A 26,673-nucleotide genomic window follows, 5' to 3' on the forward strand; every position below is an offset into this window, starting at 1 on the left:
TCCACTCAGTGAATGTTCAGGCGGCTTTTCTTCTTCAAAATAGTGGCCGTGGGATCTTTCACGTCCACTTGGGTGGGCAGACGGGGCCTCGGTTTAACGACTCATCCGAAAGACGGCACCTCCGACAGTGCAGCACTCCCTCAGCGCTGCACTGGGAGTGTCAGCCTGGATTTTGTGCTCAGGTCTCTGAACCTACAACCTCCTGACTCAGAGGTGAGAGTACTACCCACTGAGCCACCGCCGACACAACTGCAAATCTGAAACAAACAGAAAATGTTGCAAATACACAACAGGTTCATCAACAACCGAAAACAGAAAATACAGGTTCATATTTTAGGTGCAACCCTTTGTTAGAACTGAAACCTGCATCTGCTGCTTGTTTCTAACATTTGAGGCAGCGAAGTGTCTCAGTTTTGATTCCTGGTCTGTGCTGAGTTAATAGATCTCAGCCAGGGTTGGTGGGAGAAGGGCTGCAATATGCTTCAGCGCCTCTGGATTAGGGAAATGAAAATAGAATTACATAGAATCTCACAGCACAGAAACAGGCCATTCGGCCCACCTGGTCTATGCCGGTGTTTATGCTCCACACGAACCTCCTCCCACCTTATTTGATCTCACCCCATCAGCAGATCCCTCGATTCCTTTCTCCCTCATGTTCTTATCTAGTTTCCCCTTCTATGCTCTTTTCCTCAGCCACTCCCTGTGGCAGCGAGTTCCACATTCTCACCACTCTCTCTGGGTTCAAAGGTTTCTCCTGAATTCCCTATTGGATTTATTAGTGACTATTTTATATTTATGGCCCCTAGTTTTGTTCTCCCCTGCCCCCTCCCCCACAAGTGGAAACATCTTGTCCACGTCTACCCTTGTTGAACCCATTCATAATTTCACGCTCTAAATCGCTGTCCAGTGAGCCCCCGCTGGCACTGGGGATGTGCGCACATTGACGGTAATGCTCTCTGCAGGCCACCAGGCCACCGGTTCTCACTGTCAAACCATACACATGAATAATAGCCTCTCGGATGAGGTACGGGGTATAGTAGAATCATACCCCAAAGAGTCGGTGCTTTCAGGGAAAAAAGAAGGCTGGCAGAAAAAAAAGGATACTTTAATTCTTTGTAGTATGACACATTCTGCACAACATGACCACATTGTGAGAGATTGACACACATCTGTCAGGGGCGGACTACGACAGACAACAGGGAGGTGCGGATGACCTACAGGAGCATTATTTAGAACTGCCAATCGGGAGTCCTCCTGAGTAAATGTAATGTCTATCACTTATTTTGGAGGATACTTGCATTCAGCAGTCCCGTTAAGCTGCACGGCTGCGTAGCGGTCTGGAGGTCCCACGCAGGCTGCTTTTAAAAGAATTCGTTTTATGGGATGTGGGCGTCATTGGCAAGGCCAGCATTTATTGGCCATCCCTAATTGCCCTCGAGAAAGGTGGCGGTGAGCCGCCTTCTTGAACCGCTGCAGTCCGTGTGGTGAAGGTGCTCCCACAGTGCTGTTAGGGAGTTATTATGTTTTGTTGTGGTTAGTTACAACCGAGTGGCTCGCTGGGCCATTTCAGAGGGCAGTTAAGAGTCAACCACATTGCTGTGGGTCTGGAGTCACATATAGGCCAGACCGGGTAAGGACGGCAGATTTCCTTCCCTAAAGGACATTAGTGAACCAGATGGGTTTTTACGACAATCCGATAGTTTAGTTGTTAGCGTTACTGATACTGGTAATTATTCCAGATTTATTTAATTCACTGAATTTAAATTCCCCAGCTGCTGTGGTGGGATTTGAACTCACGTCTCTGGATCACTAATCTTGCCGGCTTTACAATGGGAAAAACCTGTGCATGCGTGGAAATTTGAATGGGCCGCGCAACCTGTTAAAGGGGCCCTGCACCCCCCCTCAAAAAAAAAATTAGAGGGAACATTGCTTACATTGCCAATAAAATAACAACAACTTGCATTTATATAGCACCTTTAATGTAGGTAAACGTCCCAAAGCGCTTCACAGGAGCGTAATCAGACACAGATATTAGCGGGGTGACTAAAATCCTCACTCAGGCTGACACATGCACTTTCTTGCAAAGATTGTGATCAGGGTTGAGATTATTGAGCTCAATTCTGTGCTGCCACTCCAGATCAGATCAAAGAAATATAGGATCAGATACCTCACACAAAAAAATTCATAAGGATAAGCAATGCAGAACAATTACTATTGCAAGAGTTTTATATAAAATAATAGGATCAGATATCTTGCAACAAACATAAATTCAAAAGGAGGAGCCCTGCAGGAGCCGCACTTGATTGGTCGGAGTTGCTGCGACGTTGCCGCCTCAGGTGAGCGCTGCGTTGCTCGCGCCCAGGTGAGGGATTGCGCCGCGGCCCCGCCCCCTCCCCGGGCCCCGCCAATCAAAACCAGTAACTCCCGCCCCCTCCTCGCCATTGGCTGGTGCGTCCGCCCCTCTCCTCCCGCTATTGGCCCGCGCCCGCCGTCAATCAAAGGCGAGGCCGTGCGTCAGGTGAGGAGCGAGCGCTGCGCCGGGCGCTGCCGGCGGAGAGGGAGGAAAGTCTCGGCGGAGTTTGGCAGCGGAGGCTCGGCGCGCTCTCCTGTGCAACATCTGTCCCCCAAACTTCCAACTTAACAATTTTCCAAACTTTAAAATTGTCCAATTTTCCAACGTTAAAATTTTCCAACTTTAAAGAAGACAGAAAAAAAACCTGCTGGCAAACAAAAACACTCAAGCTTTATCTGGCAGTGAACCATGAAGAGTTTGAAGTCTCGGTTGAAGAAACACGAAGTGACTCTCAATGTAAGTTCAAAGTTGACGGCGCGTCATTAGCAGTGTCTGAGTGAATAAGTTTGAAGATTTAAGCAAAGGCAGCGTCACTTTTCAGTCGGTGCCTTTTTGTTTGTCGGGTGTTTCTGAAGTTTAAATTCCTGTTTCCCCGCAGAGTCTAAATGGTCATCGAAAGCTTCCTGTCGGAGGGAGCCCCGTGGCTTCAGCAGCGCTGACTCGGTGTGTGAGCCCAGTGTGTTTTACAATGCACCATCCTCTTCCTAATCCAAGGACCACTGGTTTTTCTGGTGGTAAAACATTCAATGCAGGTCCCCCCCCCCCCCCCCCAATGTGGGCAGGGGGCTGGCTTGGTAAAAAGCCCAATATTACCAAAATTTCAAAACAGTAAGAAAAACTGAGATACCAGCAGTATGTATCAGGGAAAGTTATTGTTGAGTGAACTGAAGAGTATAAGGGCACTAGGCTGAAAAGGCTCCTTAAGTATTTGTACCCACAGTACTGAGCAGAGTTGCCACTGACCAAAAAAAAAACCACGCCCAGGCTCTTGTTTGGGTCGTTGTCTTCTTTCGGACGGTGGTAGCAAAGCAAATCAAATGTCAATATCTAAGTCAGATATCCAGACCAAAGCTTCTGGTGTAACCGCGCAGATATCTTGTAGGCTGCCCGTGAATTTCCCCTCGGGGCAGTGCTCAATGATGCGCTCCAGGGCCTTGTTTAGGTATGCTCTGTGTGTGTAAGTTTGAAAATGAATTTGATATGACCATCCCTTGTCTGTAATAAGGGCTTTTCACAAAATGATTTTGGGCGGGTGTTTTTTTTTTGGGTGTTATCCTGAACCTCCCAGATTGCCTTTCAATCTTGTCGTAATTCCCAGGTGTCCTTTAGCCCTGATTTTATAATTGATATGAACCCCTCAGTTAGGTTGCAGCCTAATAATCATTCCCAGATATCTGTTCTCCATTGAGAGCAGCTGTACACTTTGATTAAAGTGACAGCCCTGTAATCACTCCCAGTTATCGAATATTTTCCATACCTCTGGATTGGCACTGTGGCATGTTTGCTTCTAATTGGCGAGTCTCAAAAAATATATAATTTTGTGGTGAATCTTTGGGTATTCTGTTTTCTACACTTGCTCTGATTTCACACTACAACTTTTTAATACAAAAAATGAAAGACTTTCATTTATATAGCGCCTTTCACGAGCGCCGTACATCCCAAAGCCCTTTACGGCCAATGAAGTACTTTTTGAAGTGTCGTCACTGTTGTAATATAAGAAACGCGGCAGCCAATTTGCACACAGCAAGCTCCCACAAACAGCAACGTGCTAATGACCAGATAATCTGATGTTAGTGATGTTGATTGAGGGATAAATATTGGCCCCAGGACACCCGGGGGGGGGAAACTCCCCTGCTTTTCTTTGAAATAGTGCCATGGAATCTTTTACGTTCGCCTGAGGGGGCAGATGGGGCCTCGGTTCAACATCCGAAAGACGGCATCTCCGACAGTGCAGCACTCCCTCAGTACTGCACTGAAGTGTCAGCCTGGATTATGTACTCAAGTCTCTGGAGTGGGGACTTGAACCCATAACCTTCTGACTCAGGCAAGACAGTGTGACCCACTGGGCCACGACTGTTAAATAATGGGTAACATTGCAGCTCTGAGCATTTCCAATCTCTCTACATCTACCAGCTTTTTTTGCTCTGATGCGGCTCTGATTATTAGTGCACATACTTGTCTGGAAACTATATGATTTTTGTTTTTGAAAATTGGAGCAATGTAGACGTTGAAATTCTGATTGTGGATTTGAGTCACAATGTGTCAATCAAAGTTTTTTCCAGTTATTAATTAGAGGTGCTTTTGCATTCTCTATTACTGTTCCTGTCTAGCGCAAGAGAACTCGGTCTCTCTCTTTCCCCCCGCACTCCCCTTTATTTATAGATGGGTGCTCCTACTGGTTGGCGGTAATGCGGAGATCCAGTTTCTGTGGAAGTGAAGCGGAGTTCAGTCTGCTGATGAGCATTTTTGTGGGTCTGTCATTCAGTTGATGCCCAAGATTGAGGGCATTTGTACTGCGGAGCACCGCTGATGGAGGGAGACCGGGTTATCATCCAACGGCTCCACTCCTGAGAGATAAAAGTACCTTCTGTTAAACATTATAGGCGAAAGGCAAAATTCCGCAGATGCTAGAAATCTGAAATAATAACAAAAAAGTGCTGGAAACACTCAGAGTGGAGAGAACAGACATGTTGACGTTTCAGACGTGGACCCTTCAGCAGGGCCTTCGTGAATCTGTTCCCTCCAGATGTTGATGGACCTGCTGAATGTTTCCAGACTTTTCCGCTTTTGTCTCAGGTTAAGCATCTTTTGGAAAGAGCTGAGATGCTGAATGAAGGCGCGTCACTGTGTGTCAAACGCTCTTTTTTTTTTATCTGGTAAAGCAAGGACCACTGCATCAGGTGTACTGTCATGGGGAACTGGCATATTCGGTTGTCCGCTTGTTCTGTAAGCTGTTGGAGAAATTTCAGGGCTTGGTTGGGAATAGAGGAAGGTTAAAAACAGCACCAGCAATGGTTTGTACAATATGTCAGTCATAACGGTACAGCCCATCGAGTCTGTGCCGGCTCTCTGTAGAGCAATCCAGTCAGTCCCATTCCCCCGCTCTATCCCTGTAGCCCTGCAAATTTATTTCCCTCAAGTGCCTATCCAGTCTCCCCTTGAAAACATTGAGTGTCTCCGCTTCCACCACTTCTGTTGGCAGCAAGTTCCAGGTCCTCACCACTTGCTGTGTAAAAAAGCTTTTCCTCGCATGTCCCCTGTATCTCTTGCCCAAAACCTTAAATCTGTGCCCCATATTGACTCTGCCACTTTAGATTAAACTGGAATCCCAATAAGGCTTTAATTCTAAGAGTAAATTTTACTTTTTGTAAAAAAAAAACCAAAAGTTACGTCACAGGATATGTTGCTGTTCTGGATGTACATGTCCAGACGACTCATTCCTGAGTCAGAAGGTTGTGGGATCAAGTCTGACTCCAGGGACTTGAGCACGTAACCCAGGCTGACACTCCCGGTGCAGTGCTGAGGAAGCGCTGCAGTGTCAGAGGTGCCGTCTTTCGGTTGAGACATTAACCCGAGGCCCCGTCTGCTCTCTCGGGTGGACGTAAAAGATCCCATGGTCACTATTTCGAAGAAGAGCAGGGGGGGGAGTGCTCCCCGGTGTCCTGGGGCCAATATTTATCCCTCAACCAACATCACTAAAACAGATTATCTGGTCGTTTATCTCATTGCTGTTTGTGGGAGCTTGCTGTGCGCAAGTTGTTTACCGCATTTCCTACATTTCACTTCAAAAGTACTTCATTGGCTGTAACGTGCTTTGGGACGTCCTGAGGCTGTGAAAGACGCTGGAGAAATGCAAGTCTTTTTTCTTGAGTCTTCCAACTGCCTTCCTTTCTCTTTATCCGTTGCAGCATTTTGACTGTTTTGGTTTAAGTTTGGTATTCTTTTAGTTAATTCTAATTTTTTTTTAAATTGGTTAGGCTAAACCCTCGTGTCATTGTCCCCTAACGTACTTGAATGTATCATGGTGGGGTTCGGCTTGTCCATCGCTACAATTCCACTGACCCACTTAAAATGAGATCCCTTTCCCCAGCATTAATTTGTATTGGTGTGTGGATCACAGACCATAAAGCAGCTTTTTGTACTTGCACTCGTTTAGGTTGGATTCCTGGACCCAATAGCCTGTTACTAGGGTTGATGCTAATAAATCCATCTCATTTATTCCAGCGGCGAAGCCTAATAGTTGGCGAGAGAGAAACTGGACATCCAACCCTGCCACTGGAGTGAGGGGGGGTCAGATTTAACAGTGTAAATGTTGGGAGCTGGTTTACGGATCCCAGTCTCCTAGAATCTAATCTAAAGCAGAGCTAGTGCAAGAATGGTTTCAGAGTCTTTTAAGATGACCACAGAAGTGAAAAGGGGCCAGGCGAGGGAAATAGTCAACACTACTCAACCCTGCAGTTTGGTCTGATGGGCACATTTAGAAAGAAAAACTTGCATTTCTATAGCGCCTTTCACGACCACCGGACGTCTCAAAGCGCTTTACAGCCAATGAAGCACTTTTTGAAGTGTAGTCACTGTTGTAATGTAGGAAACGCGGCAGCCAATTTGTGCACAGCAAGCTCCCACAAACAGCAGCAATGTGATAATGACCAGATAATCTGTTTAGTGATGTTGGTTGAGGGATAAATATTGGCCCCAGGACACCGGGGAGAACTCCCCTGCTTGTCTTCGAATTAGTGCCGTGGGATCTTTTACATCCACCTGAGAGAACAGACGGAGCCTCGGTTTAACGTCTCATCCGAAAGACTGCACCTCCGACAGTGCGGCGCTCCCTGAGTACTGCACTGGAAGTGTCAGCCTGGCTTTATGTGCTCAAGTCCCTGGAGTGGGGACTTGAACCCACAGCCATCTGACTCGGAGGCGAGTGTGCTACCCACTGAGCCACGGCTGACACATGGGCACATTTATAGGGGTTCTAAGGATTCCCCACTAATTGTTTGCCATTCAACTATGGGGTAGAAGTACAATGACTCCTCTCTGAGGAGGTGGGGTATTGGAAATCTTGTCAAATAACAAAATACTTTCCGTGTTCAGTGGTGTTGGTTGATCTGCGTGTCTTCTGACACTGTGTCATTACGTGTGATATGGTTTGTAACTTAAAATATCACTAAACGTAATATATTCATGTAATGTTATACCTAATCATTGCACTACAATGGTAGCGGATTTAGAGCCCAGTCTTGAATGCAGGCTATTAACATTCCAGAATGTTATCTGTCTAATTGAACTTTATTTTCTTCCCCCTTCCCAAGTACTTGATTGACCAGTTCTTTGCGTGTGTTGAGTATAAATCTTGTTTTGAAAGGTTATTAAGGTGCTTTGCTGCATTCAAAGCAAACCTCATTACTGTGGCTCAGCCGGGACAGCAACATCATAATATTTAATTGTGTTTTTTAAATTCATTCTCGGGATATGGGTGTCATAGAAACATAGAAGATAGGAGCAGGAGTAGGCCATTCGGCCCCTCGAGCCTGTTCCGCCATTTAATGAGATCATGGCTGATCATCCAAATTCAGTACCCTGTCCCTGCTTTCTCCCCATATCCCTTTAGCCTGAAGAAATATATCTAACTCCTTGAATATATTTAGTGAATTGGCCTCAACTGCCTTCTGTGGTAGAGAATTCCACAGGTTCACCACTCTCTGGGTGAAGAAATTCCTCCTCATCTCTGTCCTAAATGGCTTATCCCTTATCTTTAGACTGTGACCCCTGGTTCTGGACTCCCCCGCCATTGGGAACATCCTTCCTGTATCTAGTCTGTCTAGTCCTGTTAGAATTTTATAAGTTTCAATGAGATCCCCTCTCATTCTTCTAAACTCCAGCGAGTATAAGCCCAATCGACACAATCTCTCCTCATACGTCATTCCTGCCATCCCAGGTATCAGCCTGGTGATTCTTTGCTGCACTCCCTCCATGGCAAGAACATCCTTCCTCAGATAAGGTGACCAAAACTGCACACAATACTCAAGGTGTGGTCTCACCAAGGCCCTGTACAACTGCAGCAAGACATCCTTGTTCCTGTACTCAAACCCTCTCGCTACGAAGGCCAACATACCATTTGCCGCCTTAACCACCTGCTGCACCTGCATGCTTACCTTCAGCGACTGGTCCACAAGGACACCCAGGTCTCGTTGCACTTCCCCTTTTCCCAATCTATTGCTGTCGCTGTGTTGCTGGCAAGGTCAGCATTTCTTGTTGCCCCTTGAAAAGGTGGTGGTGAGCCGCCGCCTTGAACCACCGCAGTGTAAGGTGAAGGCGCTCCCACACTGCTGTTGGGTAGAGTGTGCCAGGATTTTGACCCAGTGACCATGAAGGAACAGCTGATACATGTCCAAGCCGGGATGGTGTGCGACTTGGAGGTGATGGAGTTCCCATGAACCGTGCTGAGCACGATAATTGCATCCTTTATTTAAACTAGCTGGGTTTATAAATGTCCTTTTATAGATACAGGAAACTCTTTGGTATCCGGCACCGATGGGACCAGGATGGTGCCGGTTGATTTAAAAATTCCGGATGACGGAGAGGGTTATCTACTGAGGCTATTTTTAACAAACAAAAATTTAAAAAAATCAAGAAATGTGCAGTATAATTGGGTACTCACCTACAGAATGTTGTGTTAAATGGATGGTGGAAGATGCTTGATTAAGTACAGTACTGCCAGTTGAGGGTAATCCATAACTCTTAATTAAAAATGGCAGATCGGAAGAGACTACCGGCAGCGCGGGAGAGTCAGACTCCTGTTATTGAGGTGTTCGGACTTCCGACAGCACCAAGAAGCCGAGCAGTGGCAGTTTGGAGAACTACCCCCACTGACTAACTCGGCCACCGTGGGAGACTTGGACGTGGCAACATTTCCGGTTATTGAGGTGTTGTTTTTGGAGTATGAATTTTGTTGGTTCATAGAGAATTCCGGATATTTAGCTGCCGTTTAAACGAGAGTTTCCTGTAGTCACTTTGATAAAATGTTGGATTTTATTTTTGGGGTTGGCTGACACAATGGTGCAGCAGATTGCAATCCCAGCGTTCTGTACTGTGCATTGGTAGGAGGTGCAGGAATGATTCACCCTGTGAAGGGATGGATTTTGATCTCGGCTGAGTTGGGGCAAGGGAAGGGAAAGTGGCAAGTCGAGTTTAAGCATTTTCTCACAGAGAAGGAGGGAAAATTGAACCGTCGGCTCGGGACTGTGCACAGCAATTTTTTGATCAGCTTGACCACTGCACTTGCATTCTGTATTGCCTGTATCTAAGAACATAAGAAATAGGAGCAGGCCATTCGAGCCTGCTCTGCCATTCAGTAAGATCGTGGCTGATCTTCTACCTCAACTCCACTTGCCTGCCCCATCTCCATATCCCTCGATTCCCCTAGAGTCCAAAAATCTATCGATCTCAGCCTTGAATATACTCAAAGACTCGGCATCCACACCCTCTGGGGCAGAGAATTCCAAAGATTCACAACCCTCTGAGTGAAGAAATTCCTCCTCATCTCAGTCTTAAATGGCCGACCCCTTATCCTGAGACTGTGCCCCCTAGTTCCAGACACTCCAGCCAGGGGAAACAACCTCTCGGCATCTACCCTGTCAATCCCCCTCAGAATCTTATGACGTCAGTGGTTCCCTGAGTGTGGAGACATTTGCACTATGGAATGTAATGGATAGAGAACTTCTCTTGTCAGCTGCATTCCTGTAGGATCAAAGCCTGGGCCTCTTGGCAGATTTAAAGCTAATTGGGTTAACATGGGATTTGGTTTTAGGTTGAAGCATCGATGAGTATATTTTATATACATGAGCAATTCAGTTGATTCTCACAGCTGGCTTTAACATTTAAATTTTGGAAAATTTTTAATCCGCTGTTGATTACTGGGAAATATTAGTGTGGCTGCATTGCATAGAATTTACAGCGCAGAAACAGGCCATTCGGCCCATCTAGTCCATACTGGTGTTTATGCCTCACATGAGCCGCCTCCCACCCTACTTCATCTAACCCTATCAATCCTAATCCCCGTCATTTGGCTGAGACGTTAAACCGAGACCCCGTCCGTGCGCTCAGGTGGACGTAAGAAAACTCATGGCACTATTTCGAAGAAGAGAAAGGGTGAATCCCCCAGGTGTCCTGGGCCAATATTTATCCCTCAACCAACACCTATAAAACATATTATCTGTTCATTATCACATTGCTGTTTGTGGGAGCTTGCTGTGCACAGTTTGGCTGCTGCGTTTCCTACATTTAAAACAGTCACTACACTTCAAAAAAGTACTTCATTGGCTGTAAAGCACTTTGGGACGTCCTGAGGTTGTGAAAGGCGCTATAGAAATGCAAGTCTTTTTCAACATACCCGTCTATTCCTTTCTCCCTCCTGTGTTTATCCAGCTTCCCCTTAAATGCATCTCTGCTATTCGCCTCAACCACTCCCTGTGGTAGCGAGTTCCACATTCTCACCACTCTCTGGGTAAAGAAGTTTCTCCTGAATTCCCTGTTGGATTTATTAGTGACTATCTTAGATTTATGGCCCCTAGTTTTGGACTCTCCCATTGCAATGGCTAATCCTTCAGTGCAGAGAATTGGTGTGGAATGTGCTAGGCACTGGTGTCTACTGGTAGCAAAAAAAGTCTAAAATTGGTGGAGTGGTGGAGAATCACTCCTATAATCCCATAGTACTCTTTTTATATAAAAAAAAAAAAAAAAAATTTGAGTCTTAAGAAAGTATACGTGCACATAATTTATTATTTATTCTGTGTGTGTGTGTGTGTGGGACGTTGTCGAGGCCACAATTATTGGCCATCCTTGGTTGCCTTGAGAAGATGGCGGTGGACCTTTTTAAACCGCTACCATCCTTGTGGGGGTGGCACTCCCACCATTGTACGTTTTAAGTGTGCATTCACACTTGTGTTTTATGAAAGTGTACATTAATAATATATATTTTCATGAAGCCATTGTATATTTTGATGGTGGGAGACATCCAGATTTCTTGGTGTCACTGTGCTTGGACTGGGAGCAGCGTGGGCCGGTGGTTGAGGCAACATGTTTGCATTTGGTTTTTGCAAAGTACGTTATTAAAATAGATTGACATAAAGGCTGTGATTTTGTTTTCAGTAATACTCTCTTATCTACTGAGCTTATCATGCACCTCGTTTGGTGCCAGAGCGTTTTAAATATGCCTATAAAATTCTAACAGGACTAGACAGACTAGATGCAGGAAGGATGTTCCTGATGGCGGGGGAGTCCAGAACCAGGGGTCACAGTCTAAAGATAAGGGGTAAGCCATTTAGGACAGAGATGAGGAGGAATTTCTTCACCCAGAGAGTGGTGAACCTGTGGAATTCTCTACCACAGAAGGCAGTTGAGGCAAATTCATTAAATATATTCAAGAAGGAGTTGGATATGTTTCTTAAGGCTAAAGGGATCAAGGGATATGGGGAGAAAGCAGGGACAGGGTACTGAATTTGGATGATCAGCCATGATCTCATTAAATGGCGGAGCAGGCTCGAGGGGCCGAATGGCCTACTCCTGCTCCTATTTTCTGTGTTTCACTGTTGCATATTATAATATTCACAGCCCCATATTAAGATAAACTAAATAATAGTTGTTAACATCAGTAACTGAAGGTAAGTTTTGGTCTCCTTACCTAAGAACGGATATACTTGCCACGGAGGGAGTGCAGCGAAGGTTCACCAGACTGATTCCTGAATCAGTCGTATGAGGAGAGGTTGGGTCGACTAGGCCTGTATTCACTAGCGTTTAGAAGAATGAGAGGGGATCTCATTGAAAGGTATAAAATTCTGACAGGGCTAGACAGACTGGATGCAGGGAGGATGTTTCCCCTGGCTGGGGGGGTCTAGAACCAGGGGTCACAGTCTCAGGATACAGGGTAGGACATTTAGGACTAATGAGAAATTTCTTCACTCGGCGGGTGGTGAACCTGTGGAATTCTCTACCACAGAAGGCTGTGGAGGCCAAGTCACTGAATATATTTAAGAAGGAGATAGATAGATTTCTAGACACAAGGCATCAAGGGGTATGGGGAGAGAGCAGGAATATGGTATTGAGATAGAGGATCAGCCATGATCATATTGAATGGTGGAGCAGGCTTGAAGGGCCGAATGGCCTACTCCTATGTTTCTACATAAGACTCTAAAAGGTGAACTGAAGTTGAACTGTGCATATTCAGATTTGAAGGAAACTGTTTTCAATACTAGCCCGTTTGAGTAATTTGGATGATGGTAAACCACTTGAGACTCACTGTCCCCTTTGGCTGCCAGAGCCCTTGAGTCTATATCGGCAGCTTGCCTTTCCTGTCCCATTGTCTTTTCCGTGTTGCAGCAGAGCGGAGCCGGGGGAGAATATGAGTGGGCCTTCCACTAAGTGGTGAAACCCAGAGTGAAGACAAAGCTGTTGAAAATGCTCAGTATCCAAAAAAGAGAAAAGTTAACATTTTGGGTGCGGACTTCTTGCTCTGAAGCTTCTGAAATATTCTTTTGTTCCAAAGTGCCACACACGTCGGTGCATTAGATGGTTGCAGTCAATGCAAGGACATGCAATAATGAGGGAATGTACTGTGATTCACCCAGTAATTGTGCAAACGCAGTCTGTGGTCTGAAGAACGTTTTTTCATATCTCGCCGTCTCCAACTGATTTATACATATAACCATTGCAGGTAGCTGTCTGCAAACTGCTGTTACAGGACCTTCTGTCTCCTTGACTGATGCGTTTGTGTATCACCCAGAACCACTGAAGATAGCTGTCTGTTGTCATTATGAGAGTTAGATCAATCATAGAGATCTGTCTCGGATGTCAAGGCTGTGTGGCATTGAGGTTATAGTTGGAAGATTACCCTGGTGTAGTAATGAGGATATTTGTGTGTTCATACTCATAAAAATGTAAAGTGAAGTGAATTTGGCTTGCCCTCCCACATAATGCTGCATTTAGGCTGCCGAGCCATGTTCGAAATGATCAGAAATTTCTCTTGGTGAAACAAAAATCTACAAACGCTGGAAATCGGAAATAAAAACCAAAACAAAAATCAGGAAATGCTGGAAATCTGCAGCACATCTGTACAGAGAAAAGGCCGGTTCTGACAGAGTGTGGACCCTTCATCCTGAAGATGGGTTACCACCCCCAAAACGTCGCCATCTGTCTTTTCTCTACGCAGGTGCTGACTGACCCCTGTGCCACTTCCAACCATTCTTGTTTTTCAGTTCTCTTTCCTTTTCACCTCCCACCGCCAAACACTGCCCTCTCTCCTGACCCCCCCCCCCGCCTCATCTTAGGGAGGCCTAAGAATTTGACAGATAAACTATTTCCTTGGGGGGGACGGGGTGGGGTGTGGTTGGGGGCAGTGGACGTGACATGAAAATTAGAGCCGGGCTGTTTAGGGGTGATGTCAGGAATCACTTCTTCGCACAAAGGGTAGTGGAAATCTGGAACTCTTTTCCCCCCCCCCCCCCCCCCCCCCGGTATTGAGGCTGGGGGTCAATTGCAAATGTCAAAACTCAGATTGATAGGTTTTTGTTGGATAAGGGTATTAAGGGTTACGGAGCCAAGGCAGGTAGATTGAGTTAAGATACAGATCAGCTGTGATCTAATTGAATGGCGGAATAGGCTCGAGGGGCTGAATGGCCTCCTCCTGCTCCTATGTTCTTTAGTTGATTAAACTGTTGCATTTGCACTAAGGGCCATTTTCATGTGTGAACAGGAAAAAGTTGTGGCAGTGGCCCAGAATGGGTTGTCCTCACCTGCTTCCATTGCTTTGAGTGGTCAAGGGACCTTGCTGCACATTGGCTCCTCTTACTGAGTCAGAGAAAGAGCAAAAAAGAGTACACCATTTATCTTTGAACAGCTGCATATGGGGTGGGATGGGTAGGGGGGGCAAATATGGGTGAAACTTCATCTGCTTAGAATGGCATGTGGCGGAGAGATGGACATAAAATCTGGGAGTTTTTGGGAGGGATGAGCAAGCGGCTCAGAGGCTTGGTTGAGCCGCAGTAGTTATACAACAATGGCTCTTAACGTTTTGGAGTTGCCATGACGACAGAGCAAACCTACACACCCAAGATATCTGATAAGCAAGTACAGACTTGCTGTTTTTCGAAGGTTTTTTGGATGGTTTTACTTTTGAAATTACAAAATGATTATTTAAATGGTGCTAGATTGGGAAATGTTGATGTACAGAGGGACCTGGGTGTCCTTGTACACCAGTCACTGAAAGCAAACATGCAGGTGCAGCAAGCAGTTCGGAAGGCAAATGGTATGTTGGCCTTCATTGCAAGAGGATTTGAGTACAGGAGCAAGTATGTCTTACTACAGTTATACAGGGCCTTGATGAGACCGCACCTGGAGTACTGTGTGCAGTTTTGGTCTCCTTACCTAAGAAAGGATATACTTGCCATAGAGGGAGTGCAGCGAAGGTTCACCAGACTGATTCCTGGGATGGCAGGACTGTCGTATGAGGAGAGATTGGGTCGACTAGGCCTGTATTCACTAGAGTTTAGAAGAATGAGAGGGGATCTCATTGAAAGGTATAAAATTCTGACAGGGCTAGACAGACTGGATGCAGAGAGGATGTTTCCCCTGGCTTTGGGGGGGGGGGGGGGTGGGGGGGGGTCAAAAACGAGGGGTCACAGTCTCAGGCTACGGAGTAGGACTGAGATGAGAAATTTCTTCACTCGGAGGGTGGTGAGCCTGTGGCATTCTCTACCACAGAAGGCTGTGGAGGCCAAGTCACTGAATATATTTAAGAAGGAGAGAGATAGATTTCTAGACACAAAAGGCATCAAGGAGTAGGGGGAGAGAGCGGGAATATGGTATTGAGATAGAGGATCAGCCGTGATCATATTGAATGGCACAGGAGGCGCGAATGGCCGACTCCTGCTCCTATTTTTCTATTTCTCGTTCCTCTCTCTCGTTCAGTACTAACCTCTGTACGGACCCTTCTGTCACCTTTCGTGAAGGACGAAGAGCCCAAGTTTCTCCACTTGTTTCCCATAATTGAGTCCTCCTACTCTACAAAGCAGTAATTCATTGCCTGACATCCGTTGTCTTGTGAATACTGACCTGATCCAATAATGTGAATGAAAAGCAATTCTTTGTCCAGCCCATTACCCAATTTCCTAAGACTTTATTTGACCGAACTAAGCGTGTAGTTTAGTGGTACTGTAAAGTTAGTCTATAGCTCAAGGATGGCTTTTGATGCAGGTTCTTTGAATTTAGAATCCAGAGAATTAAAGGGTTTTCTAGGTGCCCTGTATTAGAATAGGTAGATTCTAGAATTTCTTGTCCCAGTCAGACATTGACCGTCCAGTGTCGTGCGAGGTGAACGGACTGGACCATCCAATCAGGAATGTCCAAGGTTCCTGGATTGTGCCGTTTTGCCCGATCTGATCTGGGGCAACAGAATGGGTGAGCCAGTATTTGCTGTCCGTATTCTAACTCGCACCAAGTCCCGTTCACCCATCACCCTCGTGCTCGCCGACCTAAACTGGATCCTGGCCCAGCGGCACCTCTAATTAAAAATTCTCACCCTTGCGTTCGAATCCCTCCATGGCCTCGCCCCTTCCTATCTCTATAACCTCCTTCAGCTCTATAACCCTCCGAGAACTCTGTGTTCCTCCAATTCTGGACCTCTTGTGCATCCCACCACTTCCTTTGCCCCACCATTGGTGGCCGTGCCTTCAGCTGCCGAGGCCCTAAGCTCTAAATCTCACCGCCTCTCTACCTCTCCGCCTTAAAGCCTACCTCTTCGCCCAAGCTTTTGGTCACCTGTCCTAATGTCTGCTTGTGTGGCTTGGTGTCACGTTTATTCTGATAACGGCTCCTGTGAAGCGACTTTGGTCGCCGTACTACGTTAAAGGCGCTATATAAATGCAAGTTGATGTTGTTTCAGCATCACCAGATTGGGGAGTGGTAAATAAATCAGTCAAGGTTTCTGTTCTTGACGGCTGCTTGGAGATCCTCGACGTAGAAGGTGCATGTGTGTGTAGATTCAGGCGAGGACAAGGGTTGGGCTTGTCTCTGACCCTCCCTTTACAGCTGCATAGCCTGTTGTCACTCACTGTCTAGACTCGTGCATGAAGAAGAGCCTCTTGAGCAAGTTACTGAGAGGGGATCTCATTGAAACTTATAAAATTCTATCAGGACTAGACAGGCTAGATGCAGGAAGGATGTTCCTGATGGCGGGGGAGTCCAGAACCAGAGGTCACAGTCTATGGATAAGGGGTAAGCCATTTAGGACTGAGATGAGGAGGAATTTCTTCACCCAGAGAGTGGTGAACCTGTGGAATTCTCGACCACACAAGGCAGTTGAGGCCAGTTCATTAAATATATTCAAGAAGGAGTTAGATATATTTCTTAAGGCTAAAGGGATCAAGGGATATGGGGACAAAGCAGGGACAGGGTACTGAGTTTGGATGACCAGCCATGATCTCATTAAATGGCGGAGCGGGCTCGAGGGGCCAAATAGCCGACTCCTACTATCTTCTATGTTTACTGGAACCGTACTCCAGTGTGAATCACTGACTTCAGGAGTGAAAATTTAGAGAGATGGTAGGGGAGCAATTCAGGCACATTATGATTCTCTCTCGCTCACTTGCTGTCTCTGTCTCGCACACTCAGTTACACTTTAATGAAATCCCAGTGGTCGTGTTGGCATCTTGCATCACTTCACAATATTATGTTGCTTTTGAGTCAGGTGCACAATCCTTCGCTGGGCTGTTTGTAACCTGGAAACAATGAGAGTTATCCAAATCCATTCAAGCACCAACTGTCTAAATAAAGTAGATTCTAGAGCTGTCCAGATGCAAATCACAGCCAGTGGAGTAGCTTGAAGTGGTGATGAACTCTTCTCTTTTCCCCCCCCCACCCCCGGCAACCCTTTTTTGCTTACCATTTTTCATAGAATCATAAAATGATACAGCACAGAAGGAGGCCATTCGGCCCATCGAGTCTGTGCCAGCTCGTTCGAAGAGCAATCCAGTTCGTCCCACTCCCCCGCTCTTTCCCCAGATCCCTGCAATTTTTTCTCCTTCAAGTATTTAGCCAATTCCCTTTTCAAAGCTCCTGTTGAATATGTTTCCACCGCCCTATCAGGCAATGCATTCCAAATCCTAACCACTCACTGGGTGAAAAAGGCTCCCTCATGTCGCCTCTGGTTCTTTTGCCATCAATCAAATCTGTGCCCTCCTGTTATCGACCCATTGCCATTGGAAACAGTTTCTCTTTATTTACTCCATCTAAACCCTTCATGATTTTAAACACAGTTTGAATCTTTGCTATGCTAATTTTTCTTCCCTACGTTCCTCTCCCGAGAGTATTGTTTCACAACAGTCCCATGGATGCCATTTCCCCAGCCCTTACTTTGCTGAATTGGCCATTGTTGGAGCCTTGCCGGTGAGTATCAGCGGGCTACTTGACTGCTGTCCCTACCTTTGTCGCACCTTGTGCGCGCAGACTGTTGCTAGTTAGTGATTAGGAAGGGTGAGCAAAGGGGTTTCTGATGCTAGTTGTCGTGCTTCGACCAACCCTGAGATCAGCTGCTCCTGACTCCAACCAAGAATCAAACCTGACAGTTTCTTGATAGTGATGAGATTTATAACTACTCGTGAAATAACGCTGCACGGCCAGCTGGTGGCGCCGTCCAAGGAGTATAAATACGCGGGCTTTCCAGGGACATTTTGTAAGACAAGGAACCAGTGAAGTACAACTAGACCTCCATGTTCTGAAACAAGTTGATTAAAGCCTTGCTTTATACTCAAACCAAGTGTGTAGTGAGTTTTATTACATCACTGACCACCTCCCCTGGCTCAACCTTTCACTTGCTGAACCTTCTGGGGAGCCCGGAAGGGTTGGTTTCTTAATGCAGGGGCGGAACCACGTAATTAATGTGTGTGAATGTTTAAGCTGGCTTCGCTTCCACATCTCCTCATGTATTGACTGTCCTTTGCTGCCTCCTCCTCAACCCACACCAGAAACTAATTAACAAGCGTGGGTGGCTGGCTGGCTGGGAGTTGACCTTATTGCCAGGGCCACACTTAAAATAGTTTTTACAACTGTTCGAGGTTGGTGTAACTTTTTTCTCCTCTGGCAATAGTAATCAAGGGATGAACCATAACCACTGCTATTTTTTTCAGACCGCGGGTGCTGATAATTCTGCTGTTGCCATTTACAGCTCCTCCAGACCGATCCTCTGTTTCTTTACTTGTCCCATTACCACCCCCTTTTGCCTCGCACCATCATCCCTTTTGTCATTTAATCTCTTCTGCCTTCCACCTTATCACAGACCTTCCCTTTTGTTCTTTCCTCTCCTCCCCCCCCCCCCCCCCTCCCTGCCCCTACACTTGCTTAAAACCTGTTGCATCTCCAACATATTCCAGTTCTGACGAAGGGTCATCGACCTGAAACGTTAACTCTGTTTCTCTCCCCACAGATGCTGCCTGACCTGCTGAGTGTTTCCAGCATTTTCTGTTTATATTATAGGGGACATGGTTATAGAATGGTTTGGCCAGGATAAGGGAACATAATTCAGAAAATTTGATGTAAAAGATGTGCACCAAAAAAGTTGTTTATCCAGATTTTGTAGCAAACAAGAGTTAAATAGAAGTAATAGAATGTACAGCACAGAACAGGCCATTCGGCCCAACTGTTCTCCTTGGAGCAGAGAAGGTTGAGAGGAGAGCTGATGGTGTTCAAAATCATGAGAGGTCTGGACAGAGTAGATAGAGAGAAACTGTTCCCATTGACAGAAGGGTTGAGAACCAGAGGGGACAGATTTAAGGTGATTGGCAGAAGAACCAAAGGCGACATGAGGAAAAACTTTTTTACACAGCGAGTGGTTAGGATCTGGCATGCACTGCCTGAGAGGGTGGTGGAGGCAGACTCAATCGTGGCTTTCAAAAGGGACTTGGATAAGTACCTGAAGGAAAAAAAATTGCAGGGTTGTGGGGAAAGGGCGAGGAGTGAGACTAGCTGAAGTGCTCCTGCAGAGAGCTGGCACAGGCTCGATGGGCCGAATGGTTACAGCACAGGAGACCATTCTCTGATTCGGTCCATGCTGGTGTTTATGCTCCACACGAGCCTCCTCCCATCCCATTTTTCACCCCTTCAGCATATCCTTCTATTCCTTTCTCCCTCATTTGTTTATCTAGCTTCCCCTTAAATGTTTTAATAAGTATTGCCAAACTTCAGAAGAAAGTATTCTGGAATGCACTGCCTGAAAGGGTGGTGGAAGCAGAGTCAATGGTAACTTAATTGTATGAATTTTTTTATGTTCACATTAGCTTTTTATTAGCTGCTATAATGGAGGCAGGTGATTCTTACTACTTGAACCTGTTGTGTGTGTTTAGTGTTTGCTTTTAGAGTAATGGCTGATTCGGGCTCTCTTGGCTCTGGTCAATTTCTTTATCATGAATTTCTTTTGTATTGGGGGTTTTGTGGGGTGTTAATGGTGTCAGCTGTGGCTCAAGTGGGTAGTGCGTTCGCCTGAGTCTGAAGGTCCCACTCCAGAGACTTGAGCACAGAATCTAGGCTGACACTCTGGTGCAGTACTGAGGGAGTACTACACTGTCGGAGGTGCCGTCTTTCGGATGAGACGGTGAACAGTCTGCCCCCTTAGTTGGACGTAAAAGATCTCATGGCACCATTCGAAGAAGAGCAGGCGCATTCTCCCCGGTGTCCTGGGCCAATCTCTATCCCTCCGCCCTCAGCCAACATCACTTTTTAAAAAAAACAACCCCTCAGAATATCTGGTCATTATCACATTGCTGTTTATGGGATCTTGCTGTGCACAAATTAGCTGCCACATTTCCTACATTACAACAGTACTTCTAAAGTACTTCATTGGCTGTAAAGCGTTTTGGGATGATGTGAGGTCATGAAAGGTGCTATAGAAATGCAAGTTTGTTCATTCTTTATTCACTCTGCGGAGTTAATAATCTCTGTGGTAGTGCTGCAGGGAAATCCCGAGGGGAAAGGTCGGGTCCAATCTTCCCTTTCAGCCGCATGCCGGCTTCACAGTCGGAAAAACAGTGCGTGCGTGCGAATTTGAATGGACCGCGCGCACCCCCCACCAAAAAATAAAAGGGAACATTGGTCGGGTCCGGATCGATCTCAGTCTTGCGCAGATCTGTGTTCATGGGCTCCTGGTGGCTTCGCTGGTGGTTGCCTCTCGGCTGTAGCGGGTTTGTGGCTTGGCTTGGGGTGGCGGTGTCTGGCGGGCTGCAGTGCAGGGGGGAAAAAAAACAAGAGAACTGGGGGGCGGGGGGGGGGAACAGTAAAGATGTGTTTTGTAACGAGGCATGTTTTTTTTAAACATTTCTACCCCCCTCCCACTGGGTGTTTTATTCCCACCCCAGGATGTTACTTGCATTGATTACCAACTTGCCTGTTTTTTTATTTTAAAACTGAAAAACTTGTCGAATCCTGTGGGACATTTTTAGTACTGGAGTTAGGATTAGTCATTCCTGTAGCAATACCCTGAGCATGTGACTCACTGTGGAATGTTATTGTCACACAGCTTCTTGGAACTGGGTCATGCACTCGGCTGTCTGTTCCACAGATAAAGACTGGCCTGTCTCTTAACACAAACACATGGCAATGAAGTTAAGCTATCTTTCAACCCTGTTTTAGTTACGATATGAATTTGCCTTTGGGACGAGCTAAAATTTATTTTAAGTTACTGATCCAGGAGCATTTCTGCGATTTAAGGCCTCTGTTGAACAACAAACAGCCTTTGAGTTTTATTTTGGTGGATTTTTTTTTTGTCCTCCAACGAGACGAAGGATTTTAATGCTGGGAGTTGGAGGCCCTTTTTCTGCTTTGCCAACCCCGCGTCTCTTCTGAAAGATGGAGCCTCCGCCAGTGCAGCACTCCGAGTGCTGAACTGAAATGTCAGCTTGGGTGGGTTATGTGCCGTGATGGAACTTGAACCCACAACCTTCTCACTTGGGAAGAGTCCTGCCAACTGAGCTCTGAGCACAATTAATAGTGATAAGGGAACATCTCTGCATGATGTACTCAAACTGATGCAAAAACATAGGGATAGGAGGAGGCCATTCAGTCCCTTGGACCTGTTCCACCATTCAATTAGATCATGGCTGATCTGTACCTCAACTCCATCTACCTGCGCTCCATTTTCCCTTGCTAACTTTACCCAACAAAAATCTATCGATCTCAGCCTTGAAAATTTCAATTGACCCCCCCCCCCCCCCCAGCATCCACAGCCTTTTGGTAGAGAGAGAATTCCAGATTTCCACTACCCTTTGTGTGGAATGATGTGGAGATGCCGGTGTTGGACTGGGGTGGACAAATGTAAGAAGTCACACAACACCAGGTTATAGTCCAACAGCTTTATTTGAAATCTCAAGCTTTCGGAGCGCTGCTCCTTCATCAGGTGAAGTGAAGAGAAGCATACAGGCACAGCATATATAGTCAGAGAAAACTGCCAGATGATTACAGGTAATCTTTCTAACTGCCCTTTATCACACCTCGGCAGAGAGATAATCACAGCAATCAAAGGTGTGAATGGTGTCCAAACAGGTCAGTCAGGAAAACATTACATCAAAGAACAATGAGGTGGGGTCACAAGGGGTCAAATGTTGCAGATGCTGGGGTCTGTATGAAAAACAGTGGAAAAAAGGCGGCTTGATTTCACTCCCAAATGTCCTCGCTCTAATTTTAGGATTGCGCCCTCATGTTTTGTATTTCACAACGGAGGAAATAGTTTCTCTCTCTATCCTGTTGAATCCTTTTATCATTTTTTAAAGACCTGGATTAGATCACCCCTCAACCATATAAACTTGATGGAATACAAACCAAGTTTATACAACCTGACCCCTTAATTTAAGACATTGCATTAATTGAAGTAAGGGAACATCTACAAATGCTCATGTTGTTACAAAGTGAGGGATGTCCATGTTGGGGAATGGAACATTATTGGGTGTCCCTGGTGCGAATCAATCAGTCAGCATTTGGTGGCTGAGTCTGTTTTAGACGTTTAGGCACATTGTGTATGTTCACTGCCAACCTCAAGTGTTCTCTACCGCATCATAGAATGGTACGAGACTCCCAAAACAAGCGCTCTACTCGGAGCTCCGACACGGCAAGAGAGCCCCAGGTGCGCAGAGGAAGCGTTTCAAGGACACCCTCAAAGCCTCCTTGGAAAAAGTGCAACATCCCCACCGACACCTGGGAATCTCTGGCCCAAGACTGCACAAAGTGGAGGAGAAGCATCCGGGAAGGCGCCGAACACCTCGAGTCTCTTCGCCGGGAGCAAGCGGAAGCCAAGCGCAGGCAGCACAAGGAGCGCACATCAACCCAAGCACCCCACCCACCCGCCCCTTCAACCACAGTCTGCCCCACCTGTGACAGAGACTGTAGGTCCTGCATTGGACTCATCAGTCACTTGAGAACTCATTTTTAATGTGGAAGCAAGTCATCCTCGGTTCCGAGGGACTGCCTAAGATGAAGAGAATGATTACAGCACAGAAGGAGGCCATTTGGCCCGTCGAGCCCGTGCCGGCTCTCTGCAGGAGCACTTCAGCTAGCCCCACTCCACCACCCTTTCCCCGTAGCCCTGCAATTTTCTTTCCTTCAGCTACTTATCCAACTCCCTTTTAAAAGTCGTGATTGAATCTGCCTCCACCACCCTTTCAGGCAGTGCATTCCAAATCCTAACCACTCGCTGCGTAAAAAAGTTTTTCCTCATGTCGCCTTTGGTTCTTCTGCCAATCGCCTTAAATCTGTGTCCTCTGGTTCTCGACCCTTCTGCCAATGGGTACAGTTTCTCTCTACACTGTCTAGACCCATCATAGGAACACCTCTATCAAACCTCCTCTCAACCTCCTCTGCTCTAAGGAGAACAGCCCAAACTTCTCCAGTCTATCCACGTAACTGAAGTCCCTCATCCCTCTCTAAGGCTTCACATCCTTCCTATAGTGCGGTGCCCAGAATTGGACACAATACTCCAGTTGAGGCCGAACCAGTGTTTTAACAGGCTCACCATAACTTCCTTACTTTTGTACTCCGTGCCTCTATTTAAGAAATAAAAACAGAAAGTGCTGGAAATACTCAGCAGGCCAGGGCAGCACCTGTGGAGAGAGAAACAGAGTTGACGTTTCAGGCCGATGACCCTTCGTCAGAACTGGGCTCTATTTATGAAGCCCAGTATCCCGTATGTTTTTTTTAACCGCTTTCTCAACCTGCTCTGCCACCTTCAACGATTTGTGCAGATATACCCCCAGGTCTCTCTGTTCATGCCTCCCCCCCCCCCCTTTAGGATTGTACCCTTTCGTTTATATTGCCTCTCCTCGTTCTTCCTACCAGTGGAATGCGCTGCCTGAAAAGGTGGTGGAAGCAGATTCAGTTGTAATTGTAGTGTCCGTGTGTTGATAAAGACACTGAAGACAGGAGTTGGTTCATAGGTGTTTACTAAGCAAAGTCTGGGGGGGGGGGTTCTAACGGATATACACAATATACAGGCTTATATAGCCCGAGTGGCCATTACCGGCATTACAGCACACCTGAGGCTCTTAAAGGCGCATACACTACAATTCCTCCCCTTTTAGCTAACCAGTACATCATATTTTAAGTAATTATTAATTACATGTTATAAGAAAAATAATATACACATTGCTGTAGTTAATTAATTATAAGTCAGTCTCTCAGGAGGCTTCCTGACTCAGTCCGGATAACGCCTCGGGGGTGTAGTAGTTTCTGGTGGTGTAGTAGGTTCTTTTGGCAAGGCTGATTCGGCTTGAATGCCAGTGTCGGGTTCATCGGGTTCCAGTATCACCGGATCGGAGGTAGATATGGGTATCTCTACTTCATCGTTAAACGTATAGAGTTGTGGTGTAGGTTGCCCCTTTTCGGATGACTTTATGATTTGGTCAGCATGGCGCCTTATTATGCTTTCTCCGATGTCCACGGTATACATCAGTGGTCCTAGTCGTGTGCAGATAGTTCCAGGCTGCCATTTCTCGGTACGGTAGTCCCGGGCCAAAACTTGTTGACCTATCTGGAAGGTTCTAGTTGGCCTTTCATTCATGCCTTGAAACTGCCGGTTCTCCACGTCCCTTCTGATGTTGGGCTTGACCAAATCCAGCCGGCATCTTAGGTTTCTATTGAAGAACATCATGGCGGGAGTTTGGTTGGTAACCATATGTGTTGCATTCCTGTATGTGAATAAGAAGTTATCCACCTTGTGCTGAAGTTTTATGTCTTCATTACCCATGGCCTTTATGGCCTTCTTGAAGGTCTGGACAAACCTTTCAGCCAATCCATTGGTGGCGGGATGGTATGGGGCGGACATGTAGTGCTTAACCCCATTGTTTTTTAAGAACTTTCTGAATTCTTCGGACACAAATTGCGGTCCATTATCAGAACACATCTGTTCCGGCAGCCCATTCCTGGCAAATATGGTCCTTAATACTGTGATGGTTTTTTCCATGGTGGTGGAGGACATCTTTATTACCTCCGGCCACTTGGAGTGTGCATCAACCGCGATTAAGAACATTGAGTCCATAAATGGACCAGCAAAGTCGATGTGCACCCTTTGCCAGGGAGATGAGGGCCATTCCCATGGATGTAGAGGGGCTTGTGGTGGAGCGTTTTGGACCTTCTGGCATCCTAGGCAGCTCTTGGTCATTTCTTCGATGTCTCCATCGATACCTGGCCACCATACAAACGCCCTAGCTAGGTTCTTCATTTTCACTCCACCCAGATGCCCCTCGTGAAGCTCCTTTAGCACTTTATCCTGGAGTTTGGGTGGAATCACCACTCTGGATCCACACATCAAGGTTCCTCGGCACACTGACAGCTGTTCTCTTTGCGAGAATGCTGGCAACAGTGGTTTGCCATGTGCTGGCCATCCCTTCACTGTTAAATCGTAGACCTGAGAGAGAGTCGGGTCATTTCTCGTCTCCCTTTCAATGGCAGAATTTGTTACTGGTAGACATTCCACTATGGTAGAGTGGAACATCTCTACTGGGTCTACTGTAGGTGTCTCTTCTACCGTTGGCAACGGTAGGCGCGATAAACCATCAGCATTCCCATGCTGTTTTGATCCTTTGTATTCTATGTTGTATTGGTGTGCCCCTAGAAAAAGGGACCACCTCTGTAGCATTTGAGCTGTCATAATGGGAATACCCTTTTTAGGGTTGAATATGGAGATGAGGGGTTGATGGTCAGTCAACAAGGTAAATTTTTGTCCATGTAGGTAATGGTTGAATTTCTTCACTCCCCATACCAGGCTGAGTGCTTCCCTGTCGATTTGGGCATAGTTACGCTCAGCTGAGTTTAATGAGCGTGACGCAAAAGCTATCGGCTGTTCTGAGCCATCAGGGAATTTATGGGATAATACTGCTCCTATGCCGTAAGGGGATGCATCGCACGCCAGTCTGATTGGCAGTGATGGGTTGTAATGAGCCAAAACTTCTTCGGATGTGATTAAGTCTTTGCATTTATGGAAGGCACGTTTACAGTCTTCGTTCCATTTCCAAATCACTCCTGTTTGTAGAAGTTCATTAAGAGGGTGTAGAAGAGTTGATAAGTTCGGTAAAAATTTATGATAGTAATTTATTAATCCCAGGAACGACCTTAATTGTGAAACATTTTCAGGTGCTGGGGCTTTTATGACCGCTTCAATTTTTTCAGGTGACTTATGCAACCCTTCATTATTAATTATGTGGCCACAATATGATATCTGATTTTGGAAAAATTCGCACTTGGGGCGATTTGCTCGTAGGCCCCGTTCTTTCAGCCTAGTGAGCACCTGCTCCAAATTGGCAAGGTGCTCGTTGTCGTTTTCTCCTGTTACAAGGATGTCGTCTAGGTAGCATTGAGTCCCCGGAATCCCTTGCAGGACTTGCTCCATAGCTGTTTGCCAGATAGCTGGAGCTGATGCTACTCCAAAAACCAGTCGATTGTACTGGTACAGGCCTTTGTGTGTGTTTATCGTGAGATACTTTTTAGAGGCCTCCTCAACCTCCATCTGTAGATATGCCTGTGCCAAGTCAATTTTGGTGAAACGTTTCCCTCCGGATAGTCAGGCGAAAATATCTTCTATCCTCGGAAGAGGATACTGTACTGTGTGAAGGACCGGGTTTACAGTCACTTTGAAGTCTCCACAGATGCAAATTTTTCTCTGTTCTTCAGATTTATCATTATTCAATGCTTTTTTCATGACTGGAACGATGGGTGTTGCCCACTCGCTCCAATCTATTTTGGATAATACGCCTGCCTTTTCCAAATTCTCCAGCTCTGCCTCGACTGCTGGACGA

At 46.2% G+C, this 26,673-nt stretch overlaps 1 protein-coding gene across 3 annotated transcripts in view; it reads left to right on the forward strand.

Moving 5' to 3' along the window:
• Positions 1-2,522: 2,522 nt before the first annotated feature.
• LOC147099934 (uveal autoantigen with coiled-coil domains and ankyrin repeats protein-like) overlaps positions 2,523-26,673 on the forward strand; it is a 173,460-nt gene continuing 149,309 nt past the window's right edge. For 2 of the 3 annotated variants that reach the window (XM_085968405.1, XM_085968408.1), the window contains exon 1: positions 2,526-2,809. In XM_085968405.1, the coding sequence (XP_085824531.1) occupies positions 2,762-2,809 (48 nt within the window). In that variant the 5' untranslated portion in view covers positions 2,526-2,761. Of the gene's footprint in view, positions 2,810-26,673 lie in introns of all 3 variants that reach the window. The other variant, XM_085968409.1, reaches the window with a different exon arrangement.

The sequence above is a fragment of the Somniosus microcephalus genome, chromosome 27 (genome assembly GCF_052327205.1).
Source record: "Somniosus microcephalus isolate GS21.2 chromosome 27, FLI_Smic_1.0, whole genome shotgun sequence".
NCBI lineage: Eukaryota > Metazoa > Chordata > Chondrichthyes > Squaliformes > Somniosidae > Somniosus > Somniosus microcephalus.